Here is a 27,803-nt window from a genome sequence, read left to right as displayed (position 1 = left end):
GCTGAATTGAATCCCACCCTTCAGCTCTACAATGGCCCTTATTGTTATACATTTCTAATGTGCTAATCCCTTCTCCTACAACCGGTATCCAGGTACAGAGAGAGTTAACATTGCCCTGGGCAGCTGCCAATGCTGGAAGGTCCTAGCAGCTCCAGGTTCTGAACTATGTATCTCTTTCTCAAATAAGCGAAGCGAATCACATCAACCATCATGTGATTGAGCACTGCCTCTAAGGGCTTAATGAAGCAGAGCTTTTCTTCCGTCTCTTGCATCTTTCTCTCCCTATCTTACTTTTACTGCCTTGGCCCATGTGCTTGAGGCTTTTTCTGTCCGTCATTTGGCAAGTGGGGGGGGGGGAGGTGTGTGTCTGCGTCTCCGTAGCTTGAGCCTCCAGAGGGTCTTACAGCATCAAGTATTACTTTGCTGAGTTTTTCATCTCTCCTGGACAATCCCATCATGGGTCACTGAAATGAGCAAGTGGATCTCAGCCAGGCAACTTCACTTCTTCCTGCTTCATTGCATTGTCTGGACATAAAAGACAGAGATTGCCCAAATGGACAACAACCTGCGTTTTGACTTCCACAGAAAGATCACTGGGGTAAGTGTGGGTTGATTTATTTATTTTTTGATATTTTTTTTTGAGCTTTCTATATGCCACAAAGGTTATCTCCCTTGAGCCTGGCGTGCTGCAGTGCCCAGCATTCCTTAAGGGATTAGCTGGGATTTTAATTGCACACGACTTGAGAAGGCTGGCCAAGACTATAATCTCAGCTACTGTGCTCTGGGATATGTGGAGTGACAGTTTCCAGCTTCCCAGGGTATGGGGCTTGCTGTGCTGGCCTAAGGAATCAGGGCCAAAACTGGGGTGGGGAACTCAGTCCAGAAAGACATTTCTAAGTCTAGTAGCTTTAGATCAGGCACCCCCAACCTGCGGCCCTCCAGATGTTTTGGCCTCCAACTCCTATGATCCCTAGCTAACAGGACCAGTGGTCAGGGATCATGGGAATTGTAGTCCAAAACAGCTGGAGGGCCGAAGCTTGGGGGTGCCTGCTTTAGATCTTTCCAGCTACAGATGCTACTGGGTTGGGGGGGGGAGGAAGGGTGCTGGAAATGGTGCTGTTTAGCTCCTTATAAAATAATGTTTCAACTGGGGTGCGTTGCAGCCACCATTTCACTTGTGTCTGTTGCATGTTTTCCTGTTTATGAGAATGAGGCTTAATCATTCCTGCTCTAAGTTTACCTCCTGGCTATGTAGTTTTTATTTCATTTTCTTTGGGTTTGCAGATCGTTGGTGATCTGTATATGTTATTAAGTTATTGCCATATGCTAATGAGTTGTGGCAAGGCTCCTCCCCCCTCAAAAAATAACTACACTAGTACCTCGGTTTAAGAACAGCCTTGTTTATGAACTATTCAGTATATGAACACCACAAAGCTGGAACTAGTGTTCCACTTAGCAAAGTTTACCTCGGTCTATGAATGGAAGCCGAACAGTGGAAGGGCACCAGCAGTGGGAGGCCTCATTAGGGACAGCGCGCCTCAGTTTAAGAACGGCTTTGGTTTAAGAACGGACTTCCGGAACAGATTAAGTTCGTAAACCAATGTACCACTATATTAAGGGACCAATCCTGGTTACTTTCAGCATTTGAATGCCTACATCTTTCCACAGAGAAAAGTACTAGTCTGCAAAGGACTTTCAAGCCAACATAGGCAGAATAGGAAGAAATGGCTGACAGTAAATGTTGGGCCAGTTTCAGTTTAGAAATCATGTTCCCCTGAGCCTGGAATGTTGAAAAGTCCTGCCTGTCTACAGTTCAGAAGAAAATAATCTGTCCATTTTCCACAGTCATAGGGAGTAATACTGAATTATAATTTCAGCTCAGGCAGGTTCTATAATGGCCAGTGTTCTGTGTCTCAGAACACGAGGCACACAGAGCAAAGTAAGCCAGGAATGAAAGCATGAGTGTGGCAGGTCCAGTCCCTGGCATCGCCTGGTAGGGCTGGGAAGGTCCCCTGCCTGAAACCCTGGAGAACCACTGCCAGTCAGCAGGGGTGCAGCACCGGTTGCTGGCACCCAGAGCACGTGCCAGCCCAGCCCTTGCCACTGGAACAACCCCACCCACATTGGAGCAAAATGGGGCTGCACTGAGCTGCTCACTCGTCCACACTTGCGGGAGCCTGGCCAGCCAATGCAGCCCTTGGTGGGCAGAGAGGAGCATTGGGCTGCACCATGCTGGGGTCACCTGCATAGGGACGCCTGGTTCATGCCACTTCCAAAATTATGCACCTGAGGCCACAGCTCCCCTGGCACTCCCCGTGCTATGCCCCTGCCAGCCAGGGTAGTTAATGCTGAGCTAGATGAATGGAGAGTCTGACTCAATATAACACAGCTTCCAATGTTCCGTTTAACAACATAGTGAGCTTGATGTTCTTGTATGGTGCCATGTTGGAAGAAGTGGCAGTAAACAGGGATGTTGAACCAGAGCGTCACTTTCCCATCTGTCCACCACACCATGTGCCCCTTTGGCTTCTCCCTCATTCACTCTGTGAGTGATGCATGATGTTGTAAACACAGAAACAACCCCAAAGTCTCTCCTTAATGGCTTAGCTGCCCTCCTCTCTCATATGCCACAGAGAGGGATAATGGGAGGAACCACTTGAAGGACCATAGGAGAATGCTCTGCTATCCATTCAGAAGATCCCAGCTTCAATTTCCAGCATCTCCAGGAAGGACCAAGAGACTCCTACCTGAAAACTTGGAAAGTCACTGCCTATCAGTGTTGGCAATACTGAGGCGGATGGACTTGATAGCAGTGGAGGTTGGTTCATTGGGGTTACTGGAGCGCTGTCCCACCAACCTCAGTCTGCTCTCAGTTAGCCCTCAATTGCCTGCCTCCTTACTTGAAACCAGCTCAAGGGGTGGCACTGGCTGTCAGCTTCCTCCTCCCTGGTCTCAGCACTTGCAGAACTCAGCAGGGAAGAGGAAAGGGGCAACAATTAGTTTGCTCTGGCTCCACCTTCGGTTGGGCTCTCTGCCCTCTACCTCACCAGTCCCAATGGGCACCAGGCATCTTCTGATGCTCTACTGTAGGATTACAGCCATTTCCTCCTCTCATTTCTCTGCCTGATTCTTAAAAAAGGAACACTGCTGCTACCATCTGCCTGGTCTATTTTGGATGAGCTAAGCTAGGGAATCCCAGCCAGTTATTCCAGTACGTATAAAAATACATTTCACCAGCATATCTCTATATGTGGAAATTCTGGGGAATCCACCTCCTCTTTGGATAGCTGTAAAAATTCTCTTCAAGTTGCTACTATGGTTGTTCCAGGTTAAGCTTCCTGTATACCAGTCTTGCAGGGCTGTGCTTTTTGTTACTCTGCTATTTTGCAGGGGTGATGTGGGCTCTTCTGTATTGTCCAATTGCTTCACTTTCAATAATGCGTGTTTATGGATTCATCTCATTTTGCTGTCTGTGCCTAGCCACCTTGAATTATTTTTGTGATAGAAAGTCAGTATTGCAAATACTTTAATAATAATAAATCTTTAAGAGGCTGGGTGATAAACTCTTGTGCAAGAATAAGAAAAGGTTCCTTGGCATTCACAGCTGACCTCAGATAATTTATTATGCCTTCCCATGATATTCTTACCCTAAATAAGTGTCACAATCTGGGCCTACACTCACCATGATTTGATTTCTAAAGTCCTACCAGCTTCCATTTTCTCTGGAATCCACATTCCCTTACAGGACCTACCTGGACTAGCAAAGCTGGAAGCATTTTTAAGATCACTTTAGGAATCTGTTTCTGTGACAAATGAGAGATTTCCTCCCTCTACCACACTTCCTGCTAGCTAATTATGGTCCTGTTGCCCTTAATTACAGTACCATGAATTGTTCTAAAGAATCCTCCCCCCAAGGAACCCACCCATTTTCCAAGGGACTAGCTTGCGACAATTTTATTAATTTCCATGATGGGTTTCTTTTTTCATGTTGTTTTGCTACGTTTATTAGACACTCAATAGCTTGTATTCTCTGGATACAATACAAGACTTACAAAATCCACATAACAGCAAAAGCTTATCTGATAGGCTTTCACATGCTCTGTCTGTGCAACATTAATTGGTTCCAGTCCTTAATGGGTGTGGTTAGAAGCCTTTGTTGATTGTAAAAGTTTCTCTGTTAAAGTATCCTGGGAAGTCCAGTTCTCTCTCTTCCTGCTGGCTCTTCTGCAATACCTAGCGGAAGGAGGCTTCTGGCTGGAACTTCTCCAAACCACAGGCAGCCCAGAAAATAATTCCTTGATGGCACATGATTCATAGGAATAGCGTAAAGAGAGAGCCAAAGTGGTGCCCTCCAGATACTGCTGAAATACAGCTCCCATCATCCCTGGCCTTTGGGCACAGTGCCTGCGGCTGGTGGGAGTTGTAGTATCCAGAGGGCACAATGTTGGCTTAAAGAAAACAGCAACTCCCTGAATCCCTTTTAATAGTGTGTGCCATTCTCGGTATTCTGGAGAAAGTGCAGTCATAGGCAAATTTGGAAACACCTTTTTATTTTCCGAATACCCTGTCATTCTGATTTCCTTCATGGTATGGCGGTAATAACCCTTCTGCTACCTTGCAATGCCACCCAGGAGGGGTGCTGGGTCTTCCTCTCCCATGCAGCAAATGCTGGTGTCCTCCAGTGTAACTGCCTCACTAGCCACCACTGGGGTGAAGGCTGCCTATCTTTATTTGTTATACAGTTTCCTCAGCGTTTATTCGGCTTACCAGAAGTGTGTTCATGTGCAATGTCTTCTCATCAGTGGAGGCTGGCCCATTAAGACTCAGTCTGCCCTCAGTCAGCCCCCACTTGCTGCCTTCTTACTTAAAACCAGCCAGTGAGCAGCATTGCTTGTTAGCTGTTATTCTTTGTAGAAATAAGGGAGGAGGAGAACAGAGACGAAACTATATTTAGCTAGCTCTGCCTGTCATAGCTCTGGCTCTGTTTCTTGTTGGCTCCCTTGCCGTCTGCCCCTCTGGTCCCAAGGGGCACCGGCCACCACTGATTCTCATCAACTTCTTTTACCAGCTGAACAAATCCTTCAGTAAATCTCACTGAGCTCCAGCACTTGGACAAACCTAGCTCTCACCAAACATGCTTAGCATTGTTTCTGTTTCTTTTTCTTTCTTTTTTTGTGGAGTGGAGGGTTTCCTATGAGCATCTTTGCTGCCTTCTGCTACCTTTGGAATTTTACACCAACTTTTGAACATTGTTATGTAGGTTCTATAGCAACTCTTGGTGGCAAAACAATGTCCCATGCTTGGTATGTTCATGACCTACTTCCACCTCCTCCTTATCTGATATGTATTCTTGTCCTTCCTAGCACCTCACCTTCCCTCTGCTGGCTGTCACACTGCTGTCATCGTTTGGGTCTTCCATGCTGTATGGCTACAATTTGGCTGTGGTGAACTCTCCAGCAGCGGTAAGATTCAGACAGAAAGTGCACACACTGACCACCATAGAGCCTTCCATCCTCTGCTGAGCTAGAATGCCCCTCTCACCACTTCCTGGCCTGATACACCATGTTGAACTGACCCCTTTCTGTTCCTCCCAGGACCTCACTTAGGTTGATACTGTCTCCCACAGACATCACAAGACTCCAAATAACCTGTGGTTAAAATCTGATGATGGTGAACACAGATCTAGAACTCTCACAATTTTATTGCATGTTGTGTCTTCCTCTACTGCAGCACATCAAAGCCTTCTATAACACAACATGGTTTCGGCGCTATGGAGTGGGCCTGGCTCCAGCACGGCTCACTCTCATGTACTCACTAACTGTCTCGGTCTTTGCCCTGGGAGGCCTGGTGGGATCCCTGCCTGTGGGAGTACTGGTAACCCAATATGGAAGGTAAGGGCAGGGCCAAAAACAGAGTGAATTTCCAATTCATAGCCAAGATGTGTTAACAGATTCACCACCCATGGTGGCACTAAGTTCCACATAGCTTAGCACCCATGTCCCTCCGGCCAACCCCTAGCCCTGCTGCAATTGCTGCTTGCCACTATTGCCTGCTCTCCTGTCCCTTCTAAGCCAATGAGCAGTGACAAAAGAGGAAAGAGAAAGAGCAGAAGAAGAAGCCTTAGACCACATTGACCCATCTCCCACTGGACAGATGTATGGACTGTAGCCAAAGGGAAGGTGCAAGCAAAAGTGCAGTGGCAATAGCAGTGAGGAGGACGTAGGTCTTCTCTGAGAGGAGGCCTGTAGAAGGTATCATGCCCAAGTCCCCCCACAAATGTTACAAAACACACATTAATCCCCGTAGAGTTTAGACAGCAGGAATGTACTACTATGTAACACGTTTTGGCACGCAAGCCAGAAACTGCCTCTCTCTTCCCATTGAAAGCTGCAGCACCCATGGATGTGACCAATTCATTAGCCTTCAACCTCATGACCATTAAGGACAGTGCTAAAATTGAGCTGGATAATGTGATTAAGGCAGGAATGATCCTAGAATTCAAACAGTTAAAAGATCAAAGAGGTTACAACAGTGCAAGATTCTGACTAGACTGACTTTTAGCTACACTGGTGAGACATTGGATGCTGCCTTATTCCATCCAGCTCAGTTTTGTCTACACTGCCTGCAGCATAGGCTTCAGGCAAGGGTCACTCCCCATCTCTTAGCAGGAGATGCTGGGAACTGAACCTGTGACTCTCTGAAGGCAAAGATAGACGATAGGTATAAAAACTGTCAGTTAATTTATGGTCCTCTTTGACATCTCAGTTGAGACATGTTCTTTAAAAGTATTTATTTTGTTAGGGCATCAGGAATGAACTGAATCACTTGGAAGCACGATTATTCTTTACCGTGGGTTCTTCTGAATATGTTTTAAGCTGACACTTTAACTGTCCCTGAAGCTCACTGGAAACATATTTTGTTAAAGAGGGTGTATAAATAATAGAAATAAATGTAGAACAGTTGTGTCAGCTGGGATAACGCTATGATTGTCAAAACAGAGCTACTCCTTATGCCTGTCTCTCAACTCACATCCCAGATTTAATTTGAGTTGAGGCTACTTGCCAAATCTCAACTCTACCATCAGAACAATTTCCATATGCTCTAGCAAACAACCGTGTCTCTGTTTAAACTCTGGATATCACAACAATTAATCCAGCTGAAAGGTTGCTCAGTGATCATCTACATCAGGGATGGAGAATCTACATCAGGGATGGAGAATCTTCCAGCATAGCCAATGGCTAGGGATGCTGGAAGTTATAGTTTAGTAACGTCTGAAGGGCCATCTCTGATCTACATCCCATTTGGCTAGTCAGTCCACCTCTGACTACAGGCCTTAGGATCTGGCAAAGCAATTCTAATGGGGAAAGGAGTTAGAAGAACCAAGGAAGGAAAGGGGCAGAGGAGCAATCATGGGGATGCCAGATGGGCATTTTGTTGCAACAGAGAGCAGAGTGTTCAGCAGGGCTGGCCCAAGATATTTTGGCACCTGAGGTGAACCAGAAAATGGCGCCTCTCTCCCTGGTAGGGAAGAATGGGTGAGTGAATATCTACCTCAGGAGCAAGGAAGTAAGATCTACATTGGGATCAGCTGCCCCTATGGATCCTGCCATGGTGCCACTTGAGGCAGTCACCTCACCTTGCCTCATGAGTGAGCCAGCCTTGGTCCTCAGGGAGTGGGGATGGAACAAAATGTTTTATTTGGAACTTTTTGTAATCAAAAAGGTTGGATGACCATCTGTCATGTATGTTCTAGTTGAGATTCCTGCATTGCAGGGGGTTGGATTAGATGACCCTCTGTTCCCTTCTACCGCTACAATTCTATGGTTCCATGATTCAATGAAAGCATCTAAAATAAATGACCTCTCTACCAGGAATGGTACCTTGGTCCGTAGCAACGTCCTCGTCTTCCTGGCTGGCATGTTAATGGGATTCAGCCGCTACTTGGAATCACCTGAAATGGTCATATTCGGACGCTTCATAACCGGCGTTCACTCTGGTAAGAGAAATGTCTCAGCCCAGACTTCCTCACTTTGCGTGTGGGTCTCCTCCTTCTCTAGTGAAGTTCCTCCTCTTCTAGGGTCCGGGTAATGCACAGCCACTGAAAGCTACGTATTCATCTCAAAAAGCATATCTGTACTGTATATATAGATTATTAGAGCCACTGCTGCCTCTCTTGCTCATGACGTTCCACATTGATTTGAAAAGCAAAAGAACGTGCTTTTTAATTTAGAGAGTTAGAAATGAGTTACCACCTACAATGAGTGAGTGGGAACATTCACAAATTATTGAATGTGGATTCATTGCATGCACTTTCTGAATCAGGCCACTGCCCATAAAATCTCGTTCCACAATAAACTAATTGCTAAGATGACACATTATTCTGCCTCTTTGTAGCAACAGAACTTATATGACTACTTTGTGGGAAGTTAATGTAGATTTAGTTGTTCCTGAAGATATTAACCCTTAGATATCTGAAGCTGCTGGCTGATTGCCATGTCATTCACCACCTTCCTTCCCTTTTCTTTCCTCTTCCTACCAGGGATCTGTCTCAGTGTGGTGCCCATGTACCTGGGAGAAATTGCCCCTAAGAACCTGCGTGGATTCTTGGGCCTTGTACCAAGCATTTTCATCTGTCTGGGGGTCTTCTCTGCCCAAGTCCTGGGCCTTCCAGAGCTACTGGGAGAGGTAAATGCCCAGGCCTGCCACTCTCTGCATAGAATGCCCAGGCCTGCTAGCTTCATTGCTGTCAGAATGTAAACTGATGACAGGAGGGGAAGGCCACCACTGGGAGCAGCTGAGAGTCCTAGAAGAGTGTGCTAGCAAAAGGTGGTGTAGTAATGAACATGTTGGACTTTGGATGGGGAGACGTGAAATTACAGACATTGAGTTCACTGAATCACCTAAGGCAAATCACTGTCTGAGTCTAGCCTACCTAACAGACTTGTCCTCCAATCCTCAAGCTCACACTGCTGCTAAATATCACTCCAGCAGATGATACCATCACCCCTGCTGTCAAAAAGAGCAACAAAGCTGCATTTCATTTCACTGCCCCTACTAGTTTAGAAAAGGCAGACGGGCTTTTGCCATCTTGAATCCAAACATGTTTTTTTTTAATGCGCTTCCCACTTCTTCAAGTGGTGAGAAGTTCTAGGATAATGACTTATCCATCTTTTATTCTCTTTGGGAAGAAGAGATGGATGGCGAGTTAATATGTTTCTGCTATATTGATTTACAAATATTCAAGTTGACCATAGATGGAGGTGAACATGGGGCATAGATGGAGGGCTTCCCCTCCCAGAGGTGTCTCCAGTTATTTCCTAGCCATTCCCAGCCATTTTAGCTCTAATTTCCCTAACAGAAGATGTGCCTGCTGGTATGCTTGGCCTCTTGGCCATTAAGGAACCTTAAGAACTCATTCTGCCTCCTTTAACATTCACAAATGCTAATCCCCACAGCAGAAATCAGATAGCAAGACCATAACAATGTTATAAGAGATCTGGCCATTATACAGGAGAAAAGGTCTCTGTCATAGAGAAAAGAGGAGGCATCAGGGATTTTGTTGGAGAAAGTGTGGGAAGACAGATGTGGTGTAGGAGGGGAGTATCTTGCTCAGGTCATTCTTGTTTCTATCCATGCACCCACCACACCCAAAAATAATGCAATACCTAGGTTTGCTACACATTCAGAATTTCCTAGACATATCTGGAATACTGCATTCGGCAGCAGCATCTGGACAGAAATTGTGAAAATATCTGGGAAAATCCGGACATATGGCAGTCCATGTCGGCAGTGTTATTTGCCGATTTCCCATAAAAACAGCAAAAAAAGTTCAATGACTTTGGCCAAAAGTTTGAAATATGGCAACCCTAGCTATACCCTTCAGGACTAGGCTTTCCTATATAACTCTGTGGGGAGAAAGATGGAGAAGGGGCTGCAGAAAAGGAGCCGTTAATCTATCAAGTCCTTTGTGTTTCACAACCTGCATAAAGTATCCTCTTTGCCAGAAAGAAGCTGCAAAAACCCCTCTCATCCGGGGGGGGGGGGCTCTCTCTCCTAGGATCCCTACTGGCCTCTCTTCCTCTCGCTGGTGGTTGTCCCTGCCTTCCTGCAGCTGATCCTCCTGCACTGGTTTCCAGAAAGCCCCCGTTACCTTCTTATTGAGAAGAATAACGTCCTTGGAGCTACTGATGGTAAGGGAAGTGCAAGGATCTTCGTTCCTTACCGCTTGGAAATATTTTAGGGGTGGCCATGAGAGGGCAGAAAAGTTTGCTATTGTGTGGCAGGGCTACCCACAGCCTCCAGGCCTCCAGCTGGCCATCCCTGTCCTGGATACTTTTCTCAGCCGCGTTGTCTTAACCCTACAGCGCTGCGTTGGTTCCTGGGCAAGTACGACGTGCAGGACGTAATCGAAGAGATGCAGGAGGAGAAGCGCTCGCTGGCTTCTGTGGAGACGGTGTCTGTGTGGCACCTGCTCTTGGATCCCTCTGTGCGATGGCAAGTTCTCTCCGTCGTGGTGATCAACATGGGCATGCAGCTCTCAGGGATTGATGCGGTAAGGGCTGCAGGGTCGATCACGCCTGCCACAAGGCCGCTGGACTGGCCTGCGCCTCCTGCACCTTCATTCAAGCACAAGAGTATTCCAAACTCGCTGCTCTCTTCCCCCGTTTAAACCTCTGGGTGTATTTCCCCCCTGTATCTGCAGCACCTTCCCTGCTTGGAGCCAAAGAACTCTGAGCGAGGTGCCAAAAGTCAAGACTTAAGTTGCTCCTCCCAAATCATGAGTATTTATTTAAATTTCCGTACCGCCTTTCCTCCCAAAATGGAGGCAAATTGCAAAACAGAAAAACATTGCATAAATAAATAAATAAATCCCTTGTAAAACAGTCATATCCCCTCACAGCTAGTAATACCAAGTTTGCAGGAAACAGTGCTTTTCAGCCATCAAATGCCTGGAGGAACAGGAATGTTTTAAAATTCCACCAGAATGTTAATAGTGGGGAACTACCACCATGGAGACCCTGTCACAGGCAGCGCCCAGCACTGCCCACAGGCTGAGATGGTTGACATTCTTGAGTACTTTGGTCCCAAGCCTTTTAGGGTTTTGTAAGCTGGTTCCAGGCTTTGTGCACCTTGAAAAGAGCCTTACTGACACCCACTCTGCTTGCAAAAGGAGGGAGGGAGAAGGGTTCCCCATGTACTTTTCACTCTAGCCCTGCCTACCACTGATATGCAGTCCTTAACAGATTACTCCCAAGCAAATACAGCCCATAGCAAAAAAAGGCTCCCCACTCATGTTTTACATCATGCATTAAAATGATTTAGTATAATTCATGGTAGAGCATAATTAATCCCGGGAGGGAGGGGTTGGGCCATTAAAAATGAGGCACTCATATCTTAATAAAAGTGCTGTTAGTACCAGCATACAAATGGTTGCCATAAGCAGCCCAAAAAAGGTGATTTTTCTTATTTTACAAGTGTGCTACAGAACGAAGAAAAGTGGCATGCCTCCAGCTAATTTTGATTTGAACTCAGACCCTCAAACTGTCTTTGCTAAGTCCCACTGGCATGAAAGGCGAGGATAGGCAAAAAATGGTCTGCGGGTGCTAACACACACAACTCTGCAGCAGTTCCCTGCATAGCCATTCCATTGATTTCCTTGCAGCCTCACGAGGTATGCCATTGTCCTTCTTACTCTTCTTAGCCACACCTACCCCCTCTGCTTATGATTTCTCCTCTTCATTGACAGATCTGGTTTTACACAAATGTCATCTTTGAGAATGCCGGCATCCCTGACCCAGAGATCCCCTACACTACGGTTGGCACGGGTGCGATTGAGGTTGTTGCTGGCTTGATAGGCGTAAGTGTGGAAATCTCTAGTTTGCGTTTGGGTTGTCTTTTAAGAGGGCATCATCCTTCTGCTTTCCTTTTGCACTGAAGGAATAGATTTGTATGTACTTTTCATAATGAGACAGGGCAATAATTTCCTAACTTTCCAGTGTGGAAGGCACACTCTTGGTTCCTTCAGGATGCTCTCTACCCATTTTCCAACTGGAAGGATATTGTTCACAGCTGGGCTCTTGGAAAAGAGAACCTGTGAGGTTGCTTGTCACTGCCTGGTCCTAGCAAAGAGCCTTTTCTTGCACTCATTCTCTGCTCTCCTCGTGTTGCCAAACATAGCCACCAGAAGAGAACTGCTCCTTTCTCTCATCACTCACCAGATACTGCTTTATGAGGCTGGATACACACCATACGTCTAAAGCACCCCCTGGGACTCCTGGGAATTGTAGTTTACCCCCCACAGAACTACAATTCCCATAACTCTTAACAAACTACCATTCTCAGGACGGCAGGAATGTGCTTTAAATGTACGGCAGCCTAAGCTAGCAGTACTTTCCTTCCTGTCCTAGCTATGTTTCTTCTCAGCCTCTCCTGCTGAGTGGTGGCAGTGCTCTCCTTAACAGAGCATCAGTCAAGGCGCAGGCAGAAGGAAAAGCAACAGCTTGGAAGGTCTCTCCAGCTGCCTCTCATTCTCCACTGGAGGTAGGGAGTAAGGACCATGCAGCAAGTCTACTTATAGGTCAAGGGGAACTGTGTTCCATGCCTTTCTTCCTCAAGTGGGCAATGTGGGAACTGGGCCATAGGCTGCAATCCTATACATGGAGGCAGCCAGTGTGGTACCTCCAGATGTTGCACTCCACATCCCATCAGCCCCAGATAATCAGGGATGATGAGCGTTGTAGTCATAAGAACATACGAGCCCTGCTCAGAACCAGCCTCACTCAGCATGGTCTCTCAAACTCAAGGGTTGAATCATTATGCAGACTTAGTCACAGCCCCTTCTCTTGTGACCCCCAGACATCTTACCACAGAGAGGAGGATAATCAATGGCACCTCCTGTCTGTGGAGAGGGACTCGCAGTATTGTAGGAGGACAGAAGTCATTTATTAATCAGATTGCTTGCTTCCCGCAACAGGCAGGCATTTGTAACACTGATGATTTGCCTTGGGAGAGGAGTCAAAAGGACCCTTCTGATTATTGCTAATAGCTCGTATGTTTGCATACAGCAGACAGGTAGAGCAAAGGCTTCTGAGGGGGGCAAGCATAGTTACATAAACAACAGATTTGCAGGACACATCCAGTATGGCATTTTGGTTTGTTGGCTTGCTTGTTAGATGAGAGGTATAAATGGCAGGACGATCCCATACCTAATGCATCTTGTAGCTGTCTTATTGCAACAAGGGCGCTCACTCCAGCTGTCACCGTCCCTTTGACTCCAAATTTCAGCCTAGCTGGGGCAGATTTCCAGCTGGATATCACCCAGGGCTGCCCATGTCGGACCTGTGCCTCTCCCTATTACACAGGCACATAGCTCTCCCGCCCACCAACCGCCTTTGCTGCCCATCAGCAACGCCTAACTCCGGCAAGCTCATCGCTCCATCAGCCTGATTGCTCCTGAGTGCCGACAAAAACGGCCCCCAATGGATGCACTGAGGTTGGTTATAAAATTACAGGCATTTGTTCTGCTGTCAGCAGCTCTCCTGCTTTGGCTTCCTTCTGGCAGCTTCTACATACACACACACACCATCGCAACCATAGGCTTCTGGCTCCCAGGATACCCTCCTTCCTTCCACAACCAGTGCACAAACTGCTCCCATAGCTGGAGCAGAGCCAGGGGTACATCCACAAAAGTTTGTTCCTGAGCCCCCTTTCCATCAGCTTTAATGAAAACAACCTCACTTCTTCTCGTAGGGATGAACTTAACGGTTCTGCTTTTCAATGGCAGCTGCCCCATAATACATTGGATGAAAAGCCCTTCCCAAAGCTAGGATTAAAACCAGGACTGTGCATTTCCAGGCTAATGTTGAGCCTTCTATATGTTGACCTCCTTTGTAATGTTTTATTTTGAAATCTTTAAGATAATGTTTAGTTTCCTGTTAACTATGTTACTCTGAAAATATACTTTATATTTGAATTTCTTCAGTAATGTTTATTCTGGGTTGTTTTATTTGATGTTTTATTGCATGTTGTAAACCGCTTTGTTTCCCCCCCCCTTAAAAATATAAAGTGGTATAGAAATAATAATAAGAAGTTGTTGGACTACAAATCTCATCATTCCTGACCTTTGGCCATGCTGGCCCTGGCTAATGGGAGTTGGGAGTCCAAGAACATCTGGAGGGTATTATGTTGGCTGCCTCTGATCTAAATTATTTGATCTTGGAAGATAGAATGCACGAGACAATGCCAAGCATAAGGAAGATGTCACATACTCAGTCAGGCTATTGGTTCATCTTGCTCAGCCACTGTCTATGGGAAGCAGTTCTCTATGGGCAGAACATCAGACAGGGTGACATTCCCTGCTTTACTTGGAGATGCTGGGGAGTGAACTTGGGACCTTCTGCATGCAAAGTGGATGTTCCATCAATGTCAGATCTCTTGCTCTAAGGTCGGATCCCCATCACCACCACCAGTGGTGTAGACGTCCAGTATACAAGCTATACCTGCACAACCAGGTGCCCTAAAAACAAGGAGCCCCTACTCTTGAGCATGCACTCACAGGTAGGGCTTCCTTCTCATGCACCTACAGGGAGCAAATGTTTGTGGAGCAGGGGCAAGATGTTGTACTGGGGCACAAACTTATGCCCTGCATTTGACTAGGGCATACTGGATCCCCTATTGGATTCCACTCTCCCCTAGCTCTGGAACCAAACCCATAATTTCTAATGGCTGGCATTCCAGCCCCATTGTATAGGCCAGTGATGGCCAAACTTGGCCCTCCAGCTGTTTTGGTACTACAACTCCCATCATACCTAGCTAATGGGACCAGTGGTCGGGGATGCTGGGAATTATAGTCCCAAAACAGCTGGAGGGCCAAGTTTGGCTGCCACTGGTATAAGCAATGGGACAAGATGGTTCTGCATCCATGCACTGTCCATGTAGCTAAGGATGATGTTACTCCATGTGGTACTGTTGGTGTCTACGCAATAAGCTTTTCTGTATACTTTGTGTATATATTTGGGGGAATTGCAGAGACCAGGGATGGAAACCTCTGGCCCTCCAGACATTATTGGACTCTACCTCTCATCCACCCCAAACAGCATGGTCAATAGGGGTTGTAGTCCAACAACATCTGCAGGCAGTGCTGGCTCAAGATACTTTGCTGCCTGAGGCAAGGTATAAAATGTTTTCCTCTCCCATTCCACGTTCAGAAGCCAACTGGACCAGCAACTGAATCTTACTTCAACACCAACAATGAGGCAGTGTCTTCCCTTGCCTCCAAGAAAGGCAGGTACAAGCTGTGAGGCACACATAACTCTGTCCTTCAACTGAAGAAAAGGCCAAGGCTGCATCATTCTGCCTAATCGTAGAACCAGCCCTGCCTGGAGTGCCACAAATTCTCCATCTCAGAACAGAGACACATGCAAAACCCTAATACAACTAGCCAGCAACCTGTCTCCTCAATTTCCCCCTTTCTCTTTGACAGTGCTTCACCATTGAGAAGCTGGGACGTCGCCCTCTCATCATAGTTGGGTTCTGTTTCATGGGCATCTGCTGTGCAGGCATCACCTTGTCTCTGATTCTGCAGGTAGGAACAGCCCCATAGACACTTATACACCCATGGTTGGCTGACAACATCTCTGCAGTCCGTCCCACCCCCCACCCCCCAATCGCATATTAGATTTTGTGCTTCAGTTTGCACAGTGGGATCAGAAGTGCTGGTGGATCCTCAGAAACTCTATCCTGCTATATCTATACCACTAGTTTCCCTTTTCACACCTAAATACTAAAGTGTAAACATAAGTAAGGCTTGGTCCTAGTTCATGAAATTGGTATAAGAACAGGTGTGACCTCACACAGTAACAGGGATGAGTGCAAGGGGGCAGAATGAGGGGGGCAGGTTTATTTGAGAATCAGGAGATGGAAGAGATCTAGCATCTCTGGAATATTGGTCAAGCTAGGTGGGGGACACCAGCTAAGTTAGGAAGCAAACAGCTAAGCTTGGAGCTATGACAGCAGGGTGTTGTGTCTCAGCTGCTTGGAATGGAGGTGTCCACTCAAGCAAGGGTCACAGGACTGGCACAGCTAGCAGTCTGCAGACTGGGACTGAGCGTGGTCAATGGAGCTGTAGGATGCAGATCTGGATGTAGTGGTAAAATCTCAGAACTGAATGAGCCAAAGGGGCCCAGCTGCATTTATGTAAACTCTCTCAATAACCTACTGTACTTCCCACAGGCAACTGTGTCCTGGATGCGTTACGTCAGTGTGGCATGCGTCATTGGCATCATTGCAGGATTCTGCATGGGACCAGGTACGTTTCTGGTGCCAGACAGAGGCATCCAAAGAAATAACAGAGCGACAAAGTTCCTCTTCAAGATCCCTGGGCACCAGCAAAGCTGTGGAGAGGCTGAGATCACAGGAAACCTAGTCTGAGCTTGTGGCCCCCAAGAACAGGACTGTGAGGGAATGGATGTAAGAAGTTTGCCGATAGGATTCAGGTTATTTTGGGTCTTAGAGGAGATGCAATGAGTGGTGCAGTGAGTCTTCTTTTTAGCGGGATAGGAGAGCTGAAAATAATGCCAGTATATTTTACATCTGGCAACCAATGTGCCCTTTTGGTTTGAGATAGTACATGGGAAGGTGAGTCTAAAATGCCTGAGGACACAAATTTTCACGGCCCTCTAGTAGCTATGGTGGGTCATTTACCAGAAGTAATATATTTACCATTAACTCTGATATATATTTTGCTCTAGGAGACTTGGTTTGAGTATACACTTCCAGAGTTTATACTAAATACATGACTTCTGGAAAATGAGCCACCATAACTGCTAGAGGGCTGTGAAAACTTGTGACCTGGGCTTTTTAGACTTGTCTACCTGGGCACTAGTGGGACGTGGGTGGCACTGTGGTCTAAACCACAGAGCCTAGGGCTTGCCGATCAGAAGGTCGGTGGTTCGAATCCCCGTGACGGGTGAGCTCCCGTTGCTCAGTCCCAGCTCCTACCAACCTAGCAGTTCGAAAGCACATCAAAATGCAAGTAGATAAATAGGTACTGCTCCGGTGGGAAGGTAAACGGCGTTTCCGTGCACTGCTCTGGTTCGCCAGAAGCGGCTTCGTCATGCCAGCCACATGACCCGGAAGCTGTACGCCGGCTCCCTCGGCCAGTAAAGCGAGATGAGCGCCGCAACCCCAGAGTCGTCCATGACTGGACTTGGAGGTCAGGGGTCCCTTTACCTGGGTACTATCCAAAGGGGCACATTGGCTGCCAGATGTGATTTTTTAATCTCTCCTACCCCACTATTTGAATTGTCCTAAGTGCTGGGGACATTTATTTATTTGTTTGATAACAATTCTACACTGCTCTTGACCAATAATATGAGACTATAGACTTAAGAATGTAAAGAGAGACCTGCTGGATCAGGCCAGTGGCCCATGTAGCCCAGCACCCTATTCTCACAACATCCTATTCTCAAGCAGATGTCTCTGGGAAGCCCGCAAGCAGGACCTGAGGGCTACGACCACAGCATTCTCCCCCACTTCTGATTCCCAGCATGTGGCATTCAGAGGCATACCCTGGCTTGGTTCTGGCATTTTGAGTACCCAAAGGACCGAGGTCAGCAGGCCACTGGTGGGAATCTGAATCTGTCACCACCTGCCATGCCCTCAAACTGGTGCGGCATGAATTGCCTAACGGTGTCTTGCTTTGGATTTCAGAGGCAGCTCCTGTGATTTCTGCTAACGAAAGGGCCAAAGCAGAGCTCTCTAAATATGATGGACGAGGCGGCTGCTGGTTTACCCAACTGATGTATTAGTATAGCCGCCAACAGATCCATAACTCATTGTCGGCCCAGAATTTATTCGCTGTAATTACATCTTTAATTAGGATTTTAATGGCTCATTGTTCACAAACAATGATGAATCTGACTTTTAAAATAAAAATATCTCTCTTCCCACTCTGGGTGATCTGTGAGCAATGCTCAATCAGGGGTTTTTCTTAACAAACCCTGGATGGATTTCCCCCCAGTATTATTAAGGCTGGTGGTTATTTTTAACAACAACAACAACAACAACAACAACAAATATTATTATTATTTCAAGAAGCAGTTCCTTGTGTTCCTGAAAGAAAGTGGTGCTGCCTAAATTACCACCATGTAAAGAGGGCAGATCTTGATGCACTAGGGCAGATAGATCTGAAACCTTTCTGTTGCAGGAGCACAAGGTCTTGGCTCCTTCTGTTAAAGGAGTGTCTGTCATCAGCATCACCATATATATGCAGGTATGTAGGGCTACGCTGAACCAGAGAGCAGTTTTGTGAATGTCTTCATGCCCCTTAATAAGCAGTCCTTCACTTACAGCAATTAGAGGGGCTACTCAAAAGCATGCGGAAGTGTTTATGGGTTGTGGGGGGAGAGGGACCACATCTCTGTTGCCTAGGAAACTAGGCTGACAATGCTGCTTTGCTGCAGTTATGCTGCTTTGCCCTCACTCAGAACCCCTGTTCCAGCTCTGGATGCACCAGAACATGTGTTGGAATGGGCATTCATGCTCGCAACCTACTGAGAGCAACGTAGTGCAGACAGGCCACATCTTCACTCAGATGTGCATCCTGGTATGCATCCAAGTGCACATTCAGGTGTGGGTGTCACCTATTCAACTGATCTCAGTCAGATGTGCGCTCAAACAAACCCATCCATGTGACTTCTGGCAGCCTAGATAGAGCCATATTAGAGCAATGCAGCTTAATGGGGCCTCCTCACTGTTTTTGCCATGTAGCCAAATCTGATTGGCTCCACAACACCATCACTTTTACTGCATCAACCGTGATTGTCTGAGATATCTTGGGGTTTTTAAAAGGGAGTGACAAAGAAGCAATGGATTGAGTGAAAAGAAGTGCAAAAAAGTAGAAGACAGGGAGTTTGATTAATGGCTTTTGCATCCTTTATAGTATGTGTTTTGCCCTGTTCTGGGGCAAAAAATGTGGCACAATTCTAACTTTCTTTCTTTCTTTAAATCCATACACCGCTTGGTTGTAAAAAAACAAAAACAAACTCAAAGCAGTTTATAAAAAAATAAAAATGTTAGATGAAAATTCACAACCATGCTTTAAAACAGGCAAAAGTTAAAATGCTAAAACAATTACCATATTTTTCGCTCTATAGGACGCACTGGACCATAGGACGCACCTTGTTTTAGAGGGGGAGAACAAGAAAAAACATTCCCCCCCTCTGCTCAGAACCCCTTCAGCGAAGCGGCAGGAGAAACGGAGCCCCTTCCATTTCTCCTGCCGCTTCGCTGAAGGGGCACTGCGCAAAGAGGGGGAGAATTTTTTTTCTTGTTCTCCCCCTCTAAAACAAGGTGCGTTCTGTGCATCCAGGTCGGGGAGCAGCGCAAAGGTGGCGCACCGCCTTCCTGCTGCCCCCCGAGCTTGTGGGGCTGGCAGTGGGGGGGGGAGCGCTGCTTTCCCCCACCGCCAGCCTCAAAGATCCCTGAAGCCTTCGGAGCGCAGCGTGAGTTCCCGCTGTGCTCCGCAGGCTTCGGGTTCCTTTTGCTGAAGCCGGGAGAGCAAGACTCTCCTGGCTTCAGCAAAAAGAACCTGAAGCCTCCAGAACGCAGCGGGAACTCGCACTGCACTCCGAAGGTTTCAGGCGGCTAGCCCTGAAGCCTGGAGAGCAAGAGGGGACGGTGTGCACCGACCCCTCTCGCTCTCCAGGCTTCAACGAATGCAAGGGAACGCTCCCTCTGCGCTTTGGAGGTTTCACGTTGCTATCCCTGAAGCCAAGGAGCCTGCATTCACTCCATAGGACGCACACACATTTCCCCTTCATTTTTGGAGGGGAAAAAGTGCGTCCTATAGAGCGAAAAATACAGTAAATTTAAGTGGTTGTCTGTGCAGGTGGTCTTCCAATTTATCACTGCAGAGGGCACCAGTGAGCAAAATAAATGCCCCCTCCTGTGCAACATTAATGTCAATCTTAATAATTAAGATTTATTGCTGGGTTGTTTTTATTTTTATTATGTATTTTGTGATTTTATGTTGTAACCGCCCTGTGGGTATAGGGTGGTATGCAAATTTAATAAATAATAACAATAAACATCTTTGGGGAACCTGGTGGCTTGAAATAGATTCACCCCTGCAAGGGTTATTTGCAGGCTCCGCCTTTGACAGTCTGGCCTGGCCCTACTAACAGGGGCTTGGATTAAAAGCCTAGCCTGACCTATTTGATTCTGAGTGCCGTCTTTCCCATACAGCTGGGGTTCCATTTCTGATGACAGCTGAACTCTTCAAGCAATCGCACCGGCCATCGGCCTACATTGTGGGTGGGTCCCTCAACTGGCTCTCCAACTTCACCGTTGGCTTTGTGTTTCCCTTCCTGCAGGTAATACTGGGCCCCTTTGAGCGGCTGGTAGGCTCCTGGGTCCCCTGACCAGCAAGGCAAGAGAGCAGAATGCCTAGTGCAGGCATAGGCAAACTCCAGCCCTCATCTGGGACTACAATTCCCATCATCCCTAGCCAACAGGACTAGTGGTCAGGGATGATGGGAATTGTAGTCCCAAACATCTGGAGGGTCGGAGTTTGCCTATGCCTGGCCTAGTGGTTCTCATGGCAGGTTCCTTCTAGCAGTGGTTGCAGGACACAGCACAGAGGAGAACCACATGCTGTATTTCTGTGTGACCTAGAACTTTCTACTATAAATGGGGAAAGAGCTCCATAGGTACTGCATAGCTTAGTTCTTTCTCAGTAGTGGCGATGGGGTCATGCTCCAGCATTCTGAGTGGCAGAAAACACACGTTACAGTAAACCAGCCTTCCCAAGCTCATGCCCTTCAGACGTTCTGGACTGAAAGCTCTCCCATCATTGTGGTCCATGCTGGCTGAGGCTTACAGGAACTGTAGCTCAAAACACCTGGAAGGCACCAAATAGGAGAAGACTGCCATAGCAAAGCTGGTGATGCCCCCATGGTAGCAATAATAATAACTCTGGGCAGCTTCCAATCAAGTGTTATAAACAATACAGCATTAAATATTAAAAACTTCCCTAAGCAGGGCTGCCTTCAGATGTCTTTTAAAGAGAAGATAGCTGCTTATTTCCTTCACATCTGAAGGAAGGGCATTCCACAGGGCAGGCGCCACTACCGAGAAGGCCCTCTGCCTGGTTCCCTGTAACCTCACTTCTCGCAATGAGGGAACTGCCAGAAGGCCCTTGGAGCTGGATCTCAGTGTCCAGGCTGAACGATGCAAGTGGAGACGCTCCTTCAGGTATACAGATATAGCAACAAAATTAGTACCAAAAGAAACTAAGAGAGGGGGCAGTGTATCTTTCTGAACCTTTATTATATATTGCATAAAGCAGGGGTAGTCCTCCAGGGTAGGGTAGTGCCTTGCATGCAGTAGGTCACGGGATCTGTCCCAGGTAGCACTGAGAGTCAGGGACTGCCCACACATTAGACAAGGTGAAGCCATTTGCTTCAAGTAGTGAATCCGACCCCCTTGCCATCTCCACCCTCCCATTGCACTGCTGCCAGCCCCATTGTCCTCATTGCTGCCACTACCCCCTTGTCTTTCCCCTATTTGCTGCTGCTGCGTTCTGGCAGCAGCATGGGCGCAACTGCAGGTGAGGGTGCTGTTGCTGTGATGGGCTGGCAGCAGGGAGGGGTGGGGACCTGGATCTGTGGAAGAGGGAGCGGAGCGTTTTGCCTACAGCGGCAAAATGTCTCAGACTGACACTGCTAGGAGTGGCTCTGACTTGAAACCCCGGAGAGCCTCTGCTAATCAGTGTAAATGGTTCTGAGCTGGATGAATCAATGGCCGGACTCAGTGAAAGGCTGCTTCCTATATTCCAGATGTTGTCGAACTCCCCTCCACAGCCAGTATGGCCAATGGCCAGCAAGATGGTGGGAACGGTAATCTAGCAACATCTGGAAGGCCACCACATTGTCTACCCTCTGCTCTAAAGAAACACAAGACCAGTTGTGATCTTCGTCACATTACACGGAGAGAGAGAGAGAACCAGCAACAAAGCCATCTGGTCTTGACAAGTTATTCCCTAATCAGACCGTGTGGATGCACCAAATGGCAAACCAATTCCATTGCTTTGTAAACACCATTCCCTGCCCCAAGACATGAAATCATTACATTCCGAAAGTACCAGGCCTTCTCTTATGTAAACAGCGATGGAAAGCCAAAGTGAAGGTTTCCTGTTGAAGGGTCAGAAAAGTAATCTAGCACTTCTTGACATACCAGTCATATATGGTGAAGATGTGTGTATGTAACTATGTTAATTCACTTCAGTCACGGAATTAAGTGTCTTCTGGTACTAAATTTTAGGACTGTGTAATCTAGATCAGGGCAGTCCAACTTTTTATAGCAAGGGGGCTGCAATAGTGGTGTGACATGGGACTCACAGGTCACACACTGCCTTGCTGCATTGGGGGAGGAGAGTGAGGCCAAAACCCCTCCCCCCCTCGTGCTGCCTTCCCAAAGTCAGGTAAGCGAGGCGCCGGGTTTGGGGATAAGGTGCAAGGCTCTGGCCAGGTCCTAGAGCCCTTCTACCTCCTTCCCAAAGCCCAGCACCTCACTTAACCAGCTTTGAGAAGGCATGGAAAGGGCTGGGGGAGAGCATTAAATGTTGCCAAGGGCCACCAAAAAAGGCCTCAACGGCTGTGCATTGAGCCACCCTGATCTATATTATTAAATCCCCCACGGGGCCAGAAGGAAACACATTAAGAGGAAGGGGAAGAGCAATAGCACAGTGGTAGAGCCACAGATTTGGTTGCAGAAGGTCACAGGTTCATTCTGCAGCATCTCCAAGTAGAACTCAGGGAAAACCCTGACCGAAACCCTAAAGAGCTGCTGCCGGTCATAGACCAGAGTGAGGAACCTTAGTCCCAAGGCCCAAATGCAGCCCTCAAAGCATTTCTGTCTGGCCCTCAGAACTCTTCCCACACCGCACCTGATTCCCAGCCACACCCCTTCTTCCCATGCCCTGCCTCTCACACACTCTGCTTCACACCCTCTTGGGGTGTTTTTGCTTATACCCTGACCAAGCCTTTTGTTGCCTGGATGGAGGATAGAGAAAGATGTATAAGTAGCCTACTGTACAGTGGCAATATTTATATTTGTTGCTCAACTCACTTTTGCCTCTTCACATCCGACACCTTCCATGTGGCTTCCAGAAGGAAATGATAAAAAGGGTTCTCCAACCCTGGGTGTAAACAATACTGAGCTAGACAGACCAATTGCCTGACTTGATGTAAGGCGTCTTCCTATATTCCTAAGAGGCCTTAATAGGTAAGAAGAGAACCTGTGGTGGTGAGGAATGGGAGATGCTGGGGTTTGCTAACAGAGAGGGTGCCCTAAATACTCAAAATGCTGGAGGCTGCTTCTTAGTGCACTGAACCAACCGAATGGATGAGGACTGGGTAGAGCCTGTTTGTGTCCCTCTGCTTATCTGGACTCTTCTTTGTTTCCATTCCCAGATGTCTGCTGGTGCCTTCTGCTACTTGGTCTTTTGTGGCGTCTGCCTTTTGGTGGCACTGTATGTCTATCTTATCATCCCCGAGACCAAAAACAAGACGTTTATGGAAATCAGCCACATGTTTGCCTCTCGCTCCTCCTTCCTCTCCAGCTTGCCAGATTCTGTCAAGATGATCAAGTTCAATGGTTATGGTGCCCTGGAGACCAGCTCCCTGGAACTCTCTGGCTCAGGATCCAACCCTCCATGATGATCTCCTATTCAGTGTTTTAGGGATTCCATTTCTCCTATTGTGGGGAAGCCACCTCAGTGAAATGGCAAAGGGAGACAATAATACTGATTCTCTTCCTGTAACTTCTTTCATCTTGCCTGGACCAACAGTACAAAAGGGACCGGGGGGGGGAGAGACTTTGGGGAGAAGCATCTAATTTAAACCTAGGAAGTCTGACTCTGCCCCCAGGTGTTATGGGTGCCCTTTTCTCCCAAATCCTTTCTTCCTCCTTCATTGTCTTCTTCTGAGGGCTGGAAATTAGTAGCATAGAGGGATAGCTATCCACAGGAACTTGGTTTATACACAGTTTTTTCAGAATGTCATGAATGGGACTCATCCTCTTTCCTTTAAGGCATTTTGAGGATTTTTTGGAGATCTCCTCACCTGCTTCCCGATTTTTCTGGTAGTCATGCCAACACATGACTGGAAATCCTATTGAGAGATCACTAATAACAAGTCTTCGCAGCAGTGCTGCAACTAAACAGCAATGTCTGAACCACACCAAAGGACAAACTCAGTACCTACCTGCATATCTGTAAGAGCACATATACATTCCACATGCCGCTATGTCCCAAAATGCAAAGACAGAAGTCAAATGCCCATCCAGTCACTGATTTACTCTCTAACAGAGCAAGAGCAATACACTGCTGGGACATTCCACTCAACACTGATTCATTCATAACAAAACTTTTCCACGGATAGGGAACTTGCAACCCTTCAAACTCAGTATGGCCTACACCAGAGATGGAGAATCTGTGGTGCTCTAGATGTTGCTGGACTACAACTTCTGTCACACCTGACCTTTGGCCATGCTAGATTGGATTGATGGGAACTGGAGTCCAACAACATCAGAAGGGCAATAGGTTCCTTCATCAACCCACAGAACCCAAGGTTATTTCCAGACCACCTGGTTATTGAGGATTCATTCTGATTGGTTGTACAATGCTTCTGAGTCGTGTTTTCCAGGTTGCTTCCCTCCAACCCAGCCCTAGAGATTGAAAATAAAGAGCAATCTTTTGGGTTTGTGTTCTGAGAAGTGTGAATTTTGAAGGATAGCTGTGTTTTGGTTCATTAATTGGTTCGAGATGGCAGATTAGGCAGTTTTTCATTAAAATGCAAGCAAAATTTAATTTCTTCTCTATTCTAAGCTGGGCCCTGTCAGTGCTTGAATGGAATCACCTGAGAACCATATGTAGGCTGCCTTGAGTTCCATGAAGGAAGAATGGAAGGGAATCCCATTAATAAATTAAATTGGGGTGGTGGATGGGGAAAGGGTTAAGCACACCCTCCCCTTACTGGTTCTCTGCTTTATATCACCTGTTACCAGAGCAGGTTTTTTGTGGGAGCCAGAGGTAGAATTGTTACATGTACAGTGGTACCTCGGGTTACATACCCTTCAGGTTACATATGCTTCAGGTTACACACTCCGCTAACCCAGAAACGGTGCTTCAGGTTAAGAACTTTGCTTCAGGATGAGAACAGAAATCGTGCTCCGGCGGCACAACAGCAGCAGGAGGCTCCATTAGCTAAAGTGGTGCTTCAGGTTAAGAACAGTTTCAGGTTAAGTACGGACCTCCGGAATGAATTAAGTACTTAACCCGAGGTACCACTGTACTTCATTTAGCATCTAGTTCAGCCAGATGAACTCTTTCCAGAGTTGTAGTTATTACTTTATCTGAAAATTTGTCATCCACTCCTTCATAAAATATAACAAGGTGGCTTACAGTAAAATACAGTAAAATCAACCTATAAATATAAGTGAAGCATAATTAAAAACATCAGTACATACTGGTTCATTTAAAGAAAGAAAAAATCCTGTCATGAAAGCCTGTCTAAACAGTGCAGTTTTCAGGAGACCCCTGAAAGATGGCAGGAAAGATTCCAGCTGGAGTTTGCAGGTAAGGCGTTCCACTGGGCTCAGTCCCTCATGGAGGGCAACCGAACTTAGGTTTACATCAACCCTCATGTTATCATTAAGCGAGAGACAGATTGGTGTAGTGGTTGGAGTTTGGAGGTTCAAATCCCAAAGTTCGGCTGGGTGACCTTGGGCCAGTAGCTCTCTCATATAAATCTGCTTCCTAGGGTTGGTGTGATGATAAAACGGAAGGCCGGCCAGACGTGGCATTTTGTACTTTCTGGAAGATGGGTGCATTTGGGGTTTGTTTGTTTTTGTTTTTTACACAATAAATAAATAATTTGTACACACAGAGAATGGAAAGTTTTACAATGAATGACCACTAGATGTCCCTGTTGGTCAGTAATCTCAAGTGGATGCTTTCAGTAAAACTGAGCTGCCTGAAGCTGCAATCCTAACTTTACTAGCCTACATCTGCACCATGCATTTAAAACACTATCATACCTCTTTAACAGTCATGGCTTCCCTCAAAAAATCCAGGAGACAGTAGTTTGTTAAGGGTGCTGACAGTTTTTAGGAGACCCCTATTTGCCCACCAAATAGTTTGTTAAGGGTGCTGACAGTTTTTAGGAGACCCCTATTTGCCCAACAAATAGAAGGGGAAGAAACGGAGGCAGTGAGAGATTTTACTTTCTTGGGCTCCCTGATCACTGCAGATGGTGACAGCAGTCACGAAATTAAAAGACGCCTGCTTCTTGGGAGAAAGGCGATGGCAAACCTAGACAGCATCCTAAAAAGCAGAGACATCACCTTGCCAACAAAGGTCCGTATAGTTAAAGCCATGGTTTTCCATACATCAGTAGTGATGTATGGAAGTGAGAGCTGGACCATAAAGAAGGCTGATCGCCGAAGAATTGATGCTTTTGAATTATGGTGCTGGAGGAGACTCTTGAGAGTCCCATGTACTGCAAGAAGATCAAACGCATCCATTCTTAAGGAAATTAGCCCTGAGTGCTCACTTGAAGGACAGATTGTGAAGCTGAGGCTCCAATACTTTGGCCACCTCATGAGAAGAGAAGACTCCCTGGAAAAGACCCTGATGTTGGGAAAGATGGAGGGCACAAGGAGAAGGGGATGACAGAGGACGAGATGGTTGGACAGTGTTCTCGAAGCTACAAACACGAGTCTGACCAAACTGCGGGAGGCAGTAGAAGACAGGAGTGCCTGGCGTGCTCTGGTCCATGGGGTCACGAAAAGTCGGACACGACTAAACAACTAAACAACAACATTTGCCCACCACCTACAATTTCCAGTGCTATTTTTCTAGAAAAAGAGGTGCCAGAACTCACCATAATTTCTTCCCTTGTTCTCTCATAATGGCGCCCACCTGAAAGATTCCAGAACTGAATTCCAGTGAGTTCCGGCTTTAACAATCAATCCGTCTTCACAGGGAACTGGGAATTCTAAGTCTCTGAGGGGAATAGGGTGTCCTAACAACTCTAAGCATCAAACTACAGTTCCTTCCCAGCGCTCTCTCCCTCTTTCTCTTCCCCACCTTGGTGTCCAGCCCCAGCATCTATTCAGAATTCTGGCAGATTTTCTCCTGCGGTCAGCACAGAATGGGGAATCCTCAGATGTTGACAAGTAGGAAGGAGAGATGGGGACAGATTCACCTCGAGACTCTGAATTCCGTCTAGTGTGTCAGGAAGATGGAGAGCATGACTGGGAACTTGATGGGCCTTTGTGGGTGCCATGGCACCCATGGGCACCATGTCAATGAACCAGGGGCCTGACTGGGTCACAGGCTGCGTCCTACATTCTGCGCACAAGGCCCCAGGATTAATCTTCAACACTGCCAGTTGAAAGGATCTCAGATACAGGGCCAAGGAAGACTTATGTTGTAGTGCAGCAGGGACATGGGATGGAAGCTGAGGGAACAACACCTCTTCCCTTTGGGGCCTTTTCTTGGGAGCACAACAGAAGTGACAGCCAAAGCCAGGTCTTTGTGGCTTATCGCAGCTCACATGCTGACTCCTATGCTTCACTGAGGAGCCCTGAGGGAGGGGAAGGTTGGCGACTCAAGCAGGAAGGAGTCAAACCAAGTTTCCCTTCTGTGTCTATAGTTGGCTCAGCCCCAGCTTCTCCTGAGACTCCTTTTCCTCACTCATTCTCCCTCCCACTATTAACTGCCTTTTCCTGCTCAGCCATCA

The 27,803-nt window shown here is 47.0% G+C and overlaps 2 protein-coding genes across 3 annotated transcripts in view; one reads left to right on the top strand and one right to left on the bottom strand.

Annotated features, from left to right (window-relative positions):
* Window positions 1-27,803, bottom strand: part of POLL (DNA polymerase lambda) — a 125,842-nt gene that overhangs the window by 46,479 nt on the left and 51,560 nt on the right. The gene's annotated exons all lie outside the window — the stretch shown is intronic.
* LOC309532776 (solute carrier family 2, facilitated glucose transporter member 9-like) lies at window positions 234-24,868 on the top strand. The gene is made up of 12 exons (XM_082223458.1): window positions 234-598; window positions 5,364-5,462; window positions 5,731-5,891; window positions 7,872-7,996; window positions 8,540-8,685; window positions 10,058-10,190; window positions 10,365-10,552; window positions 11,747-11,857; window positions 15,482-15,583; window positions 16,231-16,306; window positions 20,245-20,372; window positions 23,472-24,868. The coding sequence occupies exons 1-12, from the start codon at window positions 554-556 to the stop codon at window positions 23,715-23,717; spliced, it is 1,560 nt and encodes a 519-aa protein (XP_082079584.1). The 5' UTR covers window positions 234-553; the 3' UTR covers window positions 23,718-24,868.

The sequence above is a fragment of the Podarcis vaucheri genome (assembly GCF_965113315.1).
Source record: "Podarcis vaucheri genome assembly, chromosome: 5".
Taxonomy (NCBI): Eukaryota; Metazoa; Chordata; class Lepidosauria; order Squamata; family Lacertidae; genus Podarcis; species Podarcis vaucheri.
Note: the sequence above shows the minus strand (reverse complement) of the source record. Positions and strands in the feature narration are given on the sequence as shown.